General features: G+C 44.4%; 1 protein-coding gene across 2 annotated transcripts in view; it reads left to right on the top strand.

Annotated features, from left to right (window-relative positions):
• Nucleotides 1-14,339, top strand: part of LOC117505623 — a 30,891-nt gene extending 16,552 nt beyond the window's left edge. For both annotated transcript variants that reach the window (XM_034165206.1, XM_034165205.1), the window contains 5 exons: nt 11,956-12,071; nt 12,202-12,410; nt 13,202-13,389; nt 13,494-13,955; nt 14,281-14,339. In XM_034165206.1, the coding sequence (XP_034021097.1) occupies nt 12,293-12,410; nt 13,202-13,389; nt 13,494-13,844 (657 nt within the window). In that variant the 5' untranslated portion in view covers nt 11,956-12,071; nt 12,202-12,292 and the 3' untranslated portion in view covers nt 13,845-13,955; nt 14,281-14,339. The remainder of the gene's footprint in view (nt 1-11,955; nt 12,072-12,201; nt 12,411-13,201; nt 13,390-13,493; nt 13,956-14,280) is intronic.
• Nucleotides 14,340-14,610: the final 271 nt, after the last annotated feature.

Below are 14,610 nucleotides of genomic sequence, written 5' to 3'. Positions count from 1 at the left end.
AACTCTAATAAGACGACGAGTGAAAAAATTACAAGCAAGAGTTGTACGAATGGATATGACTCCAATTGGAAAGAATCCGGTAAGCTGGTACAAAGAAGTGGATGTACCAGCTGTCACAGAAGAAAAGATTGAAGAAAGTGATTTCTCTGAAGCAGGGAAAGAAACATTGAGGGAAATTATCTCCAAAGCTAAAGTAGCACGATTTAAAAATGATTGTGGAGATTTGGGGGCTAAACACATTCATGTTATCGAAGGAGGAGTACATCCACCAGTGCGACAATATCCCTTGAACCCTGGAGCGGTTGAGGAAATGGATAAAATAGTGAAAGAATTGGAAGCTTTGGGGATCATTCGAGTGGAATTGAATCCGATCACTAACAGCCCCATCCAAGCAGTTAAGAAGCCAGAGTCGGCAGGAGGAGGCTGGAGACCAGTAATCAACTTCAAGGCTCTCAATCGACGAACAATAGCCAATAGAGCGAGTTTGCTAAATCCCCAAGGAGCACTGAAAACGCTCCAAATTAAGAGATACAAATCATGCATTGATCTGGCAAATGGATTATTTTCCCTGCGATTAGCAAAACAGTCACAAGGGAAAACAGCATTCACACATAAAGGAAAAAGTTATGTGTGGCAACGACTCCCGCAGGGATACAGAAATTCACCAAATGTGTTCCAAGCAGCAGTAATGGAAATATTAAAAGATCTGGGAGTAACAGTCTACATCGATGATGTGTTTATCGCAGATGATGATGAAAATGAACACCTAATGCGGCTGCAAAAGGTGATACAGAAGCTCACAGAAGCTGGATTAAAACTCAACCTGAAGAAATGTCAGTTTGGACAATTCAAGGTTAACTATTTGGGATTCCAGGTATCATCAGACCTGGGACTCTCAGAAGTATACCAAGAAAAATTGAGCCAGATTAAACCACCTCAATCTGAGAATGACTTACAGAAAATATTGGGACTGTGTAACTATGTGAGAGATCACGTTCCACACTATCAAAGATACGCAAAGCCCCTTTATGCTCGTCTCAAGAAGAAACCTAATGGACAAGAGCAAAAGCAATGGATTTGGACAGCTACAGATCAAGATTGCTTGGAAAAGCTAAAGAAAGCCATTCAAGACGCAGTTAGGCTGGAGCCAAGTAGTCTGACTACTCGTTTGCTAGCCGAAATAAGCTGTGAAGAAGAGGATTCGGTGGTAAAAGTGAGCAATGAAGGAGGGGGTATGGTAACATTGTGGAGCTATACTCTGTCTTCGATTGAGAGAAAATATCCACCGGAAGAAAAAGAACTGGCAGTCCTGGCTAGATATTGGAGTGCATTAAAAGAACTTGCACAAGGTCAGGGAATAAAAGTTATCACTCAAAGCCAAGTCCACCGGTTCCTAAGAAAATGAACTATTGAGAGTACTAAAGCCACAAATGCCAGATGGGGAAGGTGGGAGGACATCCTGCTAGACCCTGAGCTGGAAATTGGGCCAAAACAGTCGGCGACAAAAAAGTTTCCGAAGGAGAGGCAACTCCCTATGGAGACATATAGTCATATGTCTCCATGGACTATGTACACTGATGGATCAAAGAAGGGTACAGACAATATAGCTTATTGGGGCTATATTCTGAAGTATCAAGATAAGGAGAAATATCGTCGAAAAGGTCAAACGCCAGGGAGTGCCCAAGCCGGAGAAGTTACAGCAATACTGGAAGGACTCTTGGAGTTAAACAAGAGGAAAGTAAAAAGGGCTAAAGTGGTTACAGACAGTCATTACTGCGCACAAGCCCTGAAAGAGGACTTATCCATTTGGGAAGAAAATGGATTCGAGGGAGCTAAGGGGAAGCCTGTAGCTCATATGGATTTGTGGAGGAAAATAGCCGAGTTGAGGCTAACAGTGGACTTAGATGTGGTACATCAGAAGGCCCATGTAAAAGAAGGAGCACATTGGAGCGGGAACGAAGAAGTGGACCGCTATGTGCAGCTGAGAAAAGTCGTCGTCGTCGGGATCGAGAAGTGGGAACAGACACCCAAGGGAAGGGTAGTTCCAAAAGAGTCCGTGAAAGAAGTGGTGCTGGCCGTACATGAAGCGCTTGGCCATGCAGGCACCATTCCCACACGGAAGGAGCTGGAGAAGCTGCAACTTTGGATTCCGAGAAACCAAGTCTGCCGAGTCCTCAAAGACTGTGAGGTATGTGGTCGATACAATGCAGGACGACGAGGACAAAGGGTGGATGGTTTCACCATAAAGAGTACTGTTCCATGAGGATCAGTATGCATGGATGTTGCCGGGCCCATGGGGGTGACCGGTAAGAAAGGAGAAAAGTATCTGTTGGTGCTTGTGGACTCTATGTCGGGCTATGTGACTGTTAAGCCTGTGAGAAAAGCCAACGGCAGCAGTGTGATCAGCATGTTGGATCAAGTGTGTTCAAATCTGGGGATACCTAAGGAGCTGAGAACGGATAATGGGACACATTTCCGTAATGCTCAGGTCGACCAGTGGTGCCAGAAAAATGGAGTAATGAGAATTTACTCGCCCCCATACACTCCTCAAGCAAATGGAGTTGTGGAAAGGGCTATTGGACTGGTGAAAAACTGGATTGGGAAAAATGCTAACACGTAGGAATGGAGTACTAAGGCCCTGGAAATTGGACAGGCCCTAAATGACCGCCATCGTGCTGGCAGGCCCACCCCTTCGCAAGAACTGAACCAACGCCCATTTTCGACACCGGAAGTGGGGCGGAGTCAGACTAAAAGGGACAGAGAACCAGAACCAAAGATCCCATTTAAGGTTGGGCAGAAGGTGTGGGTGAGAGCTCGAGATCACCCAACCAACACTGCTGTTAAACCTAAGTATGAGACCACAGATACAGTAGTGAAGATACTGGACAGTAACACAGTAGAGTTGAAGAGGAAGGGAATCCAAGGAGTGGAGCAGCTGAAGCCAACTCCTAACTAGACGAAACCAGGAGCTAAACATGGCCAAAAACACCCAAGATCTTCCACCCTTCGTCAGAATGGCCACTGTCAATGGGGTGGTTGCCTTAAGAAGAACAAGAGATGGCCTCTGGGCAGGCAGAGCCCTGAGGATACTATATCATGCAAAGAAAGGATTTTTATCTAATGAAAAGGAGTTATTACAATGGAAAAAAGTTGAGAATCACTGTGTGGTTTGCCGCGAAGAAGTACAGCTGACGGTCCAATGGTCGGGACCTGGTGTTAGAAAACCCCCAATTCCAAATGGGGCAAAAAATGAATTGAAGCAATTACTTCACAAGCCGGTGAAGGTTTTGGATGCACTTGTATGTGGGTTATGCCGACTAACCCACTTGCCAAGAATGGTCTTTTACACCCAGTGGGACATACATGGAGACAATGTGGATATGCAGGTGTGTTCATGCTATTGGAATGGATGTGAGATTGAGTATTGCCTGGTGTGTAAAGCAATAACTCATATGGGAAGACTACTGCATGTGGCAAAAGCAGATTGATGGCAAGTGAGAAGGTTCTTGGACCCCCTGAGGACGTTTCACACCGATGAAACCTGCTGGGCTAATCCTGCAGCAACAACTGCGCTTGATCAAGCTGAAGGGAATCAAGGCAGCGGTGACGTGAGTCCAACGGCCCCAAGTGTCTTTTTGATGTTGGACACAACTAGAGCAGGAGGAAGTGATCAAGCTGCAGGAGGTGGTGAGCGAAAACCGTCTTTGTTGCATGAAGCTATACTTCAAAGTTGGTCCCATGGTCCAGAGTATGGGCAAACTTATGACCCTCCAATAGACACAGTGCAAATTCCACTGGTGTTCAGAGTGTATAGAGATCCGGAGCGACCCGGATATACAGACATGATGGGTGAACTGACAGATGATCAACAGCAAAAAGCCCAAGAAGAAGGATGGATCGGCCCTTGGGAATTGACAACTTGGGCAAAATTGATAGAAGTTGTTCTAAAAAACCCAGAAATTCTACTGGAAGATGCAGAAGAGGTGCCACAAGAAAAAGGGGGCAGAGAAACCCTCATGTATTATTTTACCACTGGATTAGCCGCCTGGGGAAATAAAGCAGCAAAACCGAAGAAGTCAGCCGAGTACCACGTGACACTCGAAGAATGGGTGAGAAAGAGGAGGATACAATCTAGGGGGGGAGTGGCTAGCAAAGCGGACACTCCCAGTAGGCCGGACCAAACAATTAGGGTGCGGCTCACAGTGCTGATGGTGTTGGTTCCCTATGTGGGGGTTTATTCTGTCGGAGCGCACGTTGACCTCCTGGAGGAATAGCAGCAGTCGTTAGACCAACCGACTCAAGGTGAGGAAAAATCAAGAAAGCCTCGGAGTCGCTGGATATTTCCCTCCATTTTCCGCGGGACAAGGAAGAAGTAGGAAGAAGCGGCTGTTTGCAAAATGTCGCAAGGACCAAGTGTAAATAGAGTACCCATTATTAATAATCGAGGAAGATTTGGACGCTACATACAAGGTGTCCCCGGTGCTGAGAAACTATACTTAAATTGGCCAGAAAAAGATTTTGAGGAAGAAGACTGGGAACTAGCATCTAAAGGATATTATGTCTCAAATTATGAATATAAAAGAGATGCCGAATTAACAGAGACAACAGGACAAAAATTACTCGCTGAACGAGTGCTGAGCGATGCAAGTCTGCGGCATTGGTACATGAAAGGACACAGAAGAATGCCCCAATCGGTTCCAAGATGTCCAGATACCTACCCATGGATATTAAATGTGATTTACCTACAACTCAAAGACCTAAGATTCACATTGAGATGGGGGATTAATTACGTTGAGCCACTCCAAGGAATCTATGTTGAAATATACCTTAATCAGTGCTTGATCTGGACGACAAGCCCCAACATGCGACGTCAATTGAACAGACGACTGCAAGATCCAAGATATCTCGTACTAGATAACCAGACATTAAATTTGAGAGTTATTGATCAACCCCTGGCCTGTATGACCTGCCTACCCCCAACCATACCACCAGTTTTTGAAAATCAAAACTTCTGCTACCTGTACAAAAGAGGAGTCTGGAACTGTAGTCAGGCAAGGAAGATTCAGCTTGAAATTGAGCCTAAGGATCAAGAAGACGAGCCTATAGTTCCCCTTTATCTAGCCCTATCACAAACCAGGTATTCCGGATACTGGTTTTGGCAGCATTGGCAAGATCTATGGGACTATGTACCCCTACATCAGATACAGAGGATCCCTGAGGGACCCCTCCCTAAACCTGACAGAATGATTGTTACGATGTGGAAGTGGGTGTGGAAAGGAATGGATTCAGAACTTAAGCACCCATCTCCCATCTACACTCACCTTTCTAAGAGACAACAACTGTTGCCTATGGTGGTGCATCTTGGCAGAAAGAGAAGGAGACCGATGGCGGAGTAACAACTCACTCTGAATCATGCTGCGGACCTTCAAACTGGATGAAAATAATGTAAATAGTCTACGCTCCGGGCCGGGAGGACTTACACCATATTTGGAATTACCCTACAAGAAAATATGTTTAAGCTGGCCACAAAAGGATTACAAAGAAAAAGGATGGTTGCTGGGAACAGGAGGATATTTTGTAGATAATGACTCATATAAAAGAGCTGCTGACCTTGCAGAGCCTGGAATATATACTCCTCAGGAAGCTATTGTGAACAAAGTTGGACAACACTGGAATTGCCCTGGGGTTGGATGGAAGTTTTACCCAATACCCCGGTGTCCAGACTTATACCCCTGCATCTTGAACGTAATGTATGTACAGAGTAGGGGCTACAGATTTAAAATAAGGTGGGGACCTAATTATGTTGATCCATTACAAGGAATGTATGTGGATATTTGGCTTGGATCTTTCCAGATCTGGACCAGTAGTCCCTATATGTTGAAAAGACTTCAACAACAAGAGGCACGTTCAACTTTTTATTTGATTGAGAACCAAACTTTGCCAATATGTACGACAGTACAGTACCTTGACATCGAAAAAGGCGGAAGTGTTCCGCCTATTAGAAGTGGATGGCCAACCAGAGTACTAGTGGGGCTTTGGCAACCCTCAAAGGCTATACTGATACGACTTGGCATAAAGTCGGGAAGAGGACTATTTCGGAGATCGACTCCTCTGTACTCTGTGATGGCGCAGTATGTCTAAAGTGGAGCAGCATATTGGGACGCCTATGAGGATATCTTACACCTACGTAGAGAATTGAATCCTGCATCTTCACAGTGTTTCTACACACCCCAGGGACCACCGCCTGAAATGAAGGAGGTGACAGTTGTCACTTGGAAATGGGCGTGGCGAGGACTAGATATTAGACTCCCATGGCCATCTCCCTTGTTAATCACCCTTCTTCAGCAACGAGCATCAAGTGTCTCTGTTGGGAGCACAAGACAAACAACAGCATCTAAGATCATCTATCTCAGAGATGGAAGAACCAAGGGAAGACAGCGTGATCACCACGCAACCTCAAAGAATCAACGAAAGACCAAGAGGAGGAGAATTTGGCATAGAAATGCCACTACTGCAACAACCCCAAACGCTGGAGCCGCTGCCACCAGTACCGAGTGAATTCTACTACGAAAATGTTGGAATAAGGCAGCAGCAATGAAGCCAGCCATGGAAGAAAAAGTGCCTCCAATGTTGGAGTTGGATGGCCAGACTTACAGCATTATTAGTCGGCATTGCTGTACTTCTGGCTATCCTGTACCACTATGGTAGTACGCCCTGGACCTTAACCCATATCAGGGTCCAGTACGCAACAACTAAAACTTTCCAACAGACATGTTGGGGAGTTGAATCAAGAAACATCTACATGATATGGGATCAGAATTCTACAGAGAGATGGGCAAAGATGAAGAACCTAACCCAGCAGATGCAAAAGAATAAGTGGCTGCAATACTTGAACGACAGTGGGGAATTTCCAACCGTCACTACCAATCACAACCTGACCACCGGAGCAGAAATCCTTCAAAACCTACAAGTGAGGGATCAAGAGATTATCGTGGCAACCATCTTACGGTTAAAACAAAGAGAGCGAAGAGAAGTAGGCTGTACTTGGATAAGACCTGAACCTGGTGAGCCAGCCTGGTATTGCTCATGGGGATGTAGAGTACTGCTGGGCTATCGAGCAGGATATTGGGAAAAAGAAGCTGTTTTTCCAGCATTACCAAGACATGATGTTTGCAGAATGATAATGCCTACCTGGAAACATTGGGGAAATTATAACCTCACCTGTGCCAAAAGTGGATACTACATCTACAATAGTCCCTCCGTTGAACAACGCTACCGACATAGGAACAGGAATACCATATTCCAAACCAACCGTCATCTCACCAGTAGCATTGGTGGGATCCACAAAGATATCACCAATGCAGGAAAAAACCAAACCATTCCCTACATCGCCAACACAAGATACCCAGCGAGTATTAGAACCAAAAGTTAAAAGTATTGATAACATGGTTAGAAATAGATGGAAGAAGATTCATGATTATTGTGTAAAAGAAAAAGTAGCAAAATTAGATAGATGTTATTGGAATCGACCTATTGGATGTAAATCTCAAAATTACGTGGTGCTTGCACCAGTTATTGATTTGATAGACAGGATTACTTGGAAACAAAAACAGGAGGCAAAATATGATGAATGGCTTAACGACACTTTTCCGTGGGTCTGGAGCGTTCCACTGATACATTTTGAGGGGAATTTTCCAAGGGGATACACGTGGACTGGGCATAGTTTGCGGGGTCCACATAAAGCAAAATTCTATGTGCAAAAACTACCAAAGCCTGATGAGCTAAGGTCAGTACCTGAGGAAGATTTTGGCAAAATTGATCAATGCGTGGCAAATAAAATTTATGGAAGCTTACATGAGACAGAATACCATAATAATTTGGCTGAAGGTTCTGGTAAATCCCTCCGATGTCCCATAGACCAAATTAAGACAGGGAATTGGCTAAGATGGGTATATAACTGTACAAAGTTGTTACAGGTTCCAACCATTAAGGGGACCCTTCAAGCATGGCAGGAAGGAGTTAGGCGTAGTAAGGACATCACCTGGTGGGGAATGGAGAAATATGAAGTTGAAGATTGGGTATTACCCTGTTTAGATCAAAGTGATAATTATTGGGTTAAATATCAATACATCGCCACGGTCTACTCCAGAGACAGAGCTACTTGGTCCAGTGTACTCTGGAGACCAAATCCTTATGTTACACCACGGCCCTGGAAAATGATTTGTAATAGACGTAATACCACATGCACGATAAGCCTTGCCCGCCAAGATTGTAGAAAAGTTCCTGGCTGGGAAGAATATTGTGATGCTTGCTATGACGGCGAGTATGACACTTACGGCCATCAAACAGTTTGGGAGAAGAATGGTGCTGGCGAATGGATAAGAGCTTTTCCACCCAACGTTGGATGTGCCAAGGCTGTCTTGGGACATGGAATGTCGAAAAGGAAGCAGATCCTAGGCCACATAGTGCCATTTGTTGGAGATGCTTTGATAATGCTTGAGGAAGGATATGCCTTCAAGAAAAGTCTATGTGAAGGACAAGAAATTGTCGGTTACGAATGGTTGGGACCCAATCGGATTTACAATAATGGTACATGTGAATCGCCTGCAGAACATTGGTTGAGCTGTGGAAAAGGAAGAGATCGGCATGAATGTTATTGGTGGGAAAGAACGCAAATAATCGCTGGAGGAATCATCACCACTTTCGCTGCAGAGACCGGAGAGGTCATTAAAGAAGGTCTCGAAGTAGTGACTGGTTGGATTGGACATTTGTTTGGATATCTTTGGCCCTATCTGTTAATCATAATAGGACTTATTATTGCTGCAGTAATTGGATATGTTTTGTTAAAAGGAAGTTTCGCAGCCGCCCTGCGCTTGTGTGGGAGGAGCACACAACGCAGTGATATGGAGCCCCTCCTCCGTTAGGGGAGGAGCGATGGGGCCTACAAAGCCCGACGCCGAGACACGCCCTGTTCATTCTGCCTTAGGGGAGTGAAGGAAGAAGAAGCATCTATATAACAGCGTACAAACCTAAGGAGATAAGTAAAAAGAATAAGAGAGCACAATGTCCAACAATATTGGCGGCATAAATGACACCATCTTCAAAGTGAGTAGAGTGGAGTTTATTGCACTACTGTTAATATGGCTGCTATACTGCTGTGTTGGCCGTTGGGACTTACGACAACCACTGCGAATAGTAACGCTACTACATGGATGTGTCAGATTGGCGATCATCAATCTGCACTACGGTCAGAGTGATTTAGGGTTGTCTTTATTCATCACTCACGTCCTCGGTCGCTTTACTCTCCAGTTTGACTGTTGGGGAATATGGCAGTACACATCAATTACAATTTGGATGGTGATAGGTATGACAGCAATCTTTTACGCCCCGTCAGTGATAGCTGACATTGTGTGCGAAGCAGTGATGGCCCTGACCCTATTGGCGTACATAGCTACTTTAACTGGAGCCGTACAACGCAAGAAACCCTGGCTCTACAAACTTGGACTTATCATAATTTGGGCCTTAGGATGGGGAATGTTATCAGCTTTATACTGGCTGTCCATGGTTAGTCAACTACTCCTGCTATTATGGTTTACGACCTATGATGCTTGCTTCCCGCGTGCAGCTGCTTCAGCTGCAGCGGGAATGGTAACGTCATCACAGTCCCACTCTCCTACGGTGATCATGAGGCGGCTCTGGCGTGCATCTGAATGATCCCAACGAACTCTTTTGCTTGCTTGCAATATAATAGTTAAAAGACTAATGTTTCCTCTTACACTATAGGGGGATATAAGATGTATTCATTGTCAAGCCACCCTGGAACAAGCGCTCTACTTCTGGGAGATAACACCGACTCTGTGGTGCCCGACGTGTTATGGCAACAACTTCCCTGTTCAAGTTGCACGGGGAATAGTGGGACGGAAGGATACTTCTTTTCTGCCCCAGGTACCAACAGCAACATACCTAAAAATTGAGGTCGAGGCAAACATGATTTGGCATTCCCTTTTGGTTGATCAAATACGAGCTGACACTGTAGTGTCTCCAGAGGGATATATGTATTGCCCCGTGTTTACCAAAATGTGGATGTATCCTACGGGAATAAGATTCTCCACAGCTCATCTTGCCGATGGCCGGATCGTGGCCATTGGTCCTTCATTACCACCAGCTCCACATTCATCTCCACAGCGCACTGCGGAGGTTGGAGTGCAGACCGAGGATATGAACTGGTGTTTGGAGGCCCTCACGCAGGTGTTCCTGGACGAACACCTTCAACAGCCAGAGCCTGAGGATATTCACGCTGAAGCTTCACCTCAACTGAAGGATACATCACCACGACCATCTACACCAGTTAGACCATGTTATACACCCGTCACCCCCACTTCACCATGCGCACCATCGTTCCCTGACGGATTATCATCTCAGGAATATGAGGCAACTTTGTCTCCATCGGGATTACCATCACAATCATCGCTACTGGAAGAGCAGCCTTCTGACGGCGACAGCAATCTACAGGTGGGCGGAGAGGAGTACGTGGTGCTGGATGAGTGTCGTTCAACTCCAGCTCCTCCTGTTCTGTCTCCGATGGTGCATGAAAAAGAAGTGCTCACCCTTCACCCTGTCGACGACGACGAGGATGTTTTTATGGAGGTATAGAGAGATCGGCAGAGCTTCAAGTCATGGAGGGGGTGTCAGGAAAGATGACTTTAAGCTTGCTTTCAGCTTGTTTTCATCTTGGAATATAGTACGTGCCATGGGATTAATATACATGCTGTTGGATTAAACTGGCCAGTGTTTGGTACTTTCCCGGAGTAAGTGAGGTCATACCGGACTTTTCCATTACAAATGGGGAGGCCCACGGAATGAACTCAGTGGTGAAGACGATGGAATATGTCTAAGAATGATTCTAACATAACAAGTATGATCAAATGAAGTATTAATGTGTTAAAATTAAGAGTTGATTAGAAAAAGTATGCTACAAATAAGTGAAATGAATGATTATATGAGTTTTTTTTTCATAAAGAGTGCAGAGTCAGAGGGAAAGAGGAAGTGATGTTGCAACGAGGCAAGAAAAGCTGATGATAAACAACTGATCAAATGATTAAGATGTTAGTAAAATATGAAATGAATAATAAGGAATGAAAATGCTTGTATATGATCATATGAATTGTTTTTATGTGAAAAAGAGTTGTAATGAAATGATTGAATATGATTGATGTGATTCTAAAGAAATGATTTAAAAGAATGAATTCTCAAAAGCTGAAGTGTTAACAGAAAAGAGGAACTTGAGAAATAAGTTACTGGCAAGGGGCCGCAGATGACTTCCAGTAAGCGAAGGAGAAGGGAGGAGGTTTTGAGTCACCAGCGTCCCCATGGTAACCAAGATCATTTGAAGACAACAAGAGTCCAGCACATATATAAACTGTGAAACACCAGGAAACGGGGTTATTCTTCCAGGGAGAGGGGCTGTTGCCACTTCTCCCCTGCTACGAGGAGATCACAAGACTTGACCATCTTGTGAGCAGCAATTGGAATCGTGGAGTGAGAGGATTGGAGCCATAAGAGATCATTTGAGAGAGTTTTCAACTCCCACTCAGGCCGTCCAGTCACAGAGTAGCAGAGCATTGGAGAATAATCACTGGCCTTAAGTCTGAGTGAGGAATGTTCAACGTTTTCTCTCTCAAAGAACATCACAGCATACCAGAATGGATTAGATCAACTTTTGGTTGATTGAAGAAGGAATAAACTCTTATGTGGATTAATTTCCTGAAGGATTACAACATCACACAAGGATCGTGGTCAGCTAACGACTAATAGCTGATGAAGAGGAAATCAAGTTCATCGAGTTGGGGACTTTAACCTCAAAAACCTCCTTCCCTCACTCCTAGAATTGTTGTTTGAGTTTGTGTGTTCCAGCTGTGACTTCAACTGCTTCATCACCAAATACTACTTTTTCAGGCCACAGCAACAGATGCCAGTGCCACAGCATCACCGGTTGCCACACCTCTGGTCACCAGCCTCACCAGTCAGTCCTCCCACGATCAGTCTCCATGCTTCGCCCGATCACACCATGCGTAAGTGTAACTTTGTTGACAAAGTAATCTCATAATTGTACATTATATTCATATCATTCAATACTCGTCACTTATGTGCTTTATTGTGACTCTTTCTTGTTATTGGTTTTTATATTTGCATTTCATCAAGGTCTCCAAGTCTGAATGCAGCCAAAGCCACTGCCAAGAAGCCGAGGGCCCCCAGACAAGACTTTGCGCTATCCGACAAAGAAGAAAAAGTCATGTTTGAGTGGCTTGAGGCAACAGAAGAGGTTTGGAACACAAAGAAGGCTGGTTATCATAAACATGATGTTAAACAAGGACTTTGGGAGGCCCAGGCCAAAGTTATGAACAAGAGTGGTGAGAATTATGTAACAAGTTGCTCCTTTTGTATTTTCACTTTGTCTGACATGATTTGAGTCCCAATAGTATATTCTAGAATATTTACCATAATTTTCAGACTATAGAGCGCTCCTGAATATTAACCGTACCCACCAATTTTAAATGGAAAAAGAAACTGTACATAAATAGGCCGCACTTGTCGATAAGTGGCGGGCCTCCACGTTGTAACATGAGATCTTTACACAGAAAGATGTTAGACAGAAATATTTTTAAATTTTAATTAAATGCGTGCAGTAAATATGTTTTTCCCCTGAAGATGACATGTAAATATTGATGCGTACGTCATCCAGCACTCGCACAGTGTCTCTGCTGCACACGGTGAACTGTGTAATTTTAACTTTCAGCCAGGATCGCCTGGTGTCTGTTGTAAATCAGACGTTAATGAGGCGCTGTGACTTTTTCAACTTGCTGCACAGAGAACCGGTGGGGGAGGGTGGGGCGGGGAAGGCTCCGCTAACTGATCTGACGGTGCAACTCTGGCACAAAGTGCCGGAGAGGGACTTTTCTTCAGCCACTGCAAGGAATTAAAGTATGATTAATCCACTAACGCGAACAGGTAAGACCTTATATTTACACTGTGTGTGAATTTACACCAAATTAGCAGCATTGTTGTTATAGCCGCAGTGTTCAAAGCGTGTGGGGGAAAAAGTAGTAGCTTATATTCCAGAAATTACGGTAGACTATAAAAAAAATTAAACAATTTTTTACTTAAAATATTTTAACATTTGTGTACTTTTGTCTACTTGCAGCTGAACATCTGATTGGGTGGTTTGAGAGTGTCCGTGACACGAACACTCGATTCATCAAGAAGGGCAAAGGGAAGTCGGGGGACGGACGTGATGATGATGAAATCTGGACAGACCGGCAATGGTTCATAATGGCGTCCATGAAATTCACGGATAAGGTGTTTCGTCATCGGCCAAAACCAGTCAGAAGTGTAAGTACAAACGTTACTTTAATTTCCTAAATTTATTACATTAATTTTTTTTTTTTTTTTACTTTCCATAAAACTTACCTTGGTTTCTGATTTTGTCTTTGCAGGTGGAGGCTCTTATCCTTGAGCACTCAGGCAACTTGTATGCTGCTGAAGCTGCTGTTGCACAGGAGGCCGCAGACATAGACTCTGAAGGCGAACCGAGGGCTTCCACTTCAGCTGGCCCAAGAAGGAGTCCTGTCAAAGAAGGCGAGATGGACCGAATGTTACAGCTAATGCAGGAACGAGCAGAAGACGGTCGGGACCGCACGGAAGAACTGCAAAAGTGTAAAGAGCAGCACCCCAGCACAGCGAGGAACACTTTTGCAGCCTATGTCCGGGACTCCTTAAGCACCATGTCGGAGTGGAGCTACAGAAAAGCAAAGGATGAAAATCTACCAGGTGTTGACAGAGTGTGAAGACGGGCCTGAAGAGGAAAGGGTCAAGCAGCAACAGGGACTACCTCAAAACCACATGAGGCCACGACACACTGTCCTGCCTGTCCGTGGACTGCAGCCGGTCCTGTCCTGGTAAACACAACTTAGAATAATTTTCAGTCAATAAAATGATGCCAACGAAAGTCCAGATTTCTTGTTTCATTTGGGCTTCGTTGTCTTTCGTTAGTGTTGTGTGACCGGGACTTTAGGAAAACTTACATGTCATGCGTTGTCTGGGATCAGGGTTGGTGTCTCCTGCTTTAGGATGTCTGTCACAGCACAGGGACATTTCTGTGTTGTCTCTCACTTATGATTGGTCAGTTTGGGCAGCAGAGCAGCAGATGATTAAATCAGCCTGTTTTTAGTCTTTCCTCCACTTGGTCGTTGACTCTCTCTTTCTTTTGTGTGTTTTTTAAAGTCTTTCTGCAAACATGTCTGAAGTACAGCAGCTGAGGGACATGTTGAAACTACAGCTAACACCTGCTGATGAAGGAATGATCACAGACCAGGAAGAAGAAATGAGCCATTTAAAAGAAGAGAACAAAAGAGGTAAAGGGCTGGGTGCTGTTTTTAATCCTGTTTTAAATCTCTTATACAGAACCGGTTTGTTCACTCAGCTTTGTTTGTGTTACTGATAATTTAGAACATGTTGTTGTAACATTCAAATATTTTCCTCATCTGTTATTCCTCCAGTAATTCTGTCAAGACTTACACAACAGGATGAGGAGGATTTTGATGAAAGATACAT

This window comes from Thalassophryne amazonica, unplaced genomic scaffold (genome assembly GCF_902500255.1).
Source record: "Thalassophryne amazonica unplaced genomic scaffold, fThaAma1.1, whole genome shotgun sequence".
Lineage (NCBI taxonomy): Eukaryota > Metazoa > Chordata > Actinopteri > Batrachoidiformes > Batrachoididae > Thalassophryne > Thalassophryne amazonica.
The sequence above is the reverse complement of the archived record's forward strand: the minus strand, read 5'-3'. Positions and strand labels throughout refer to the sequence as shown.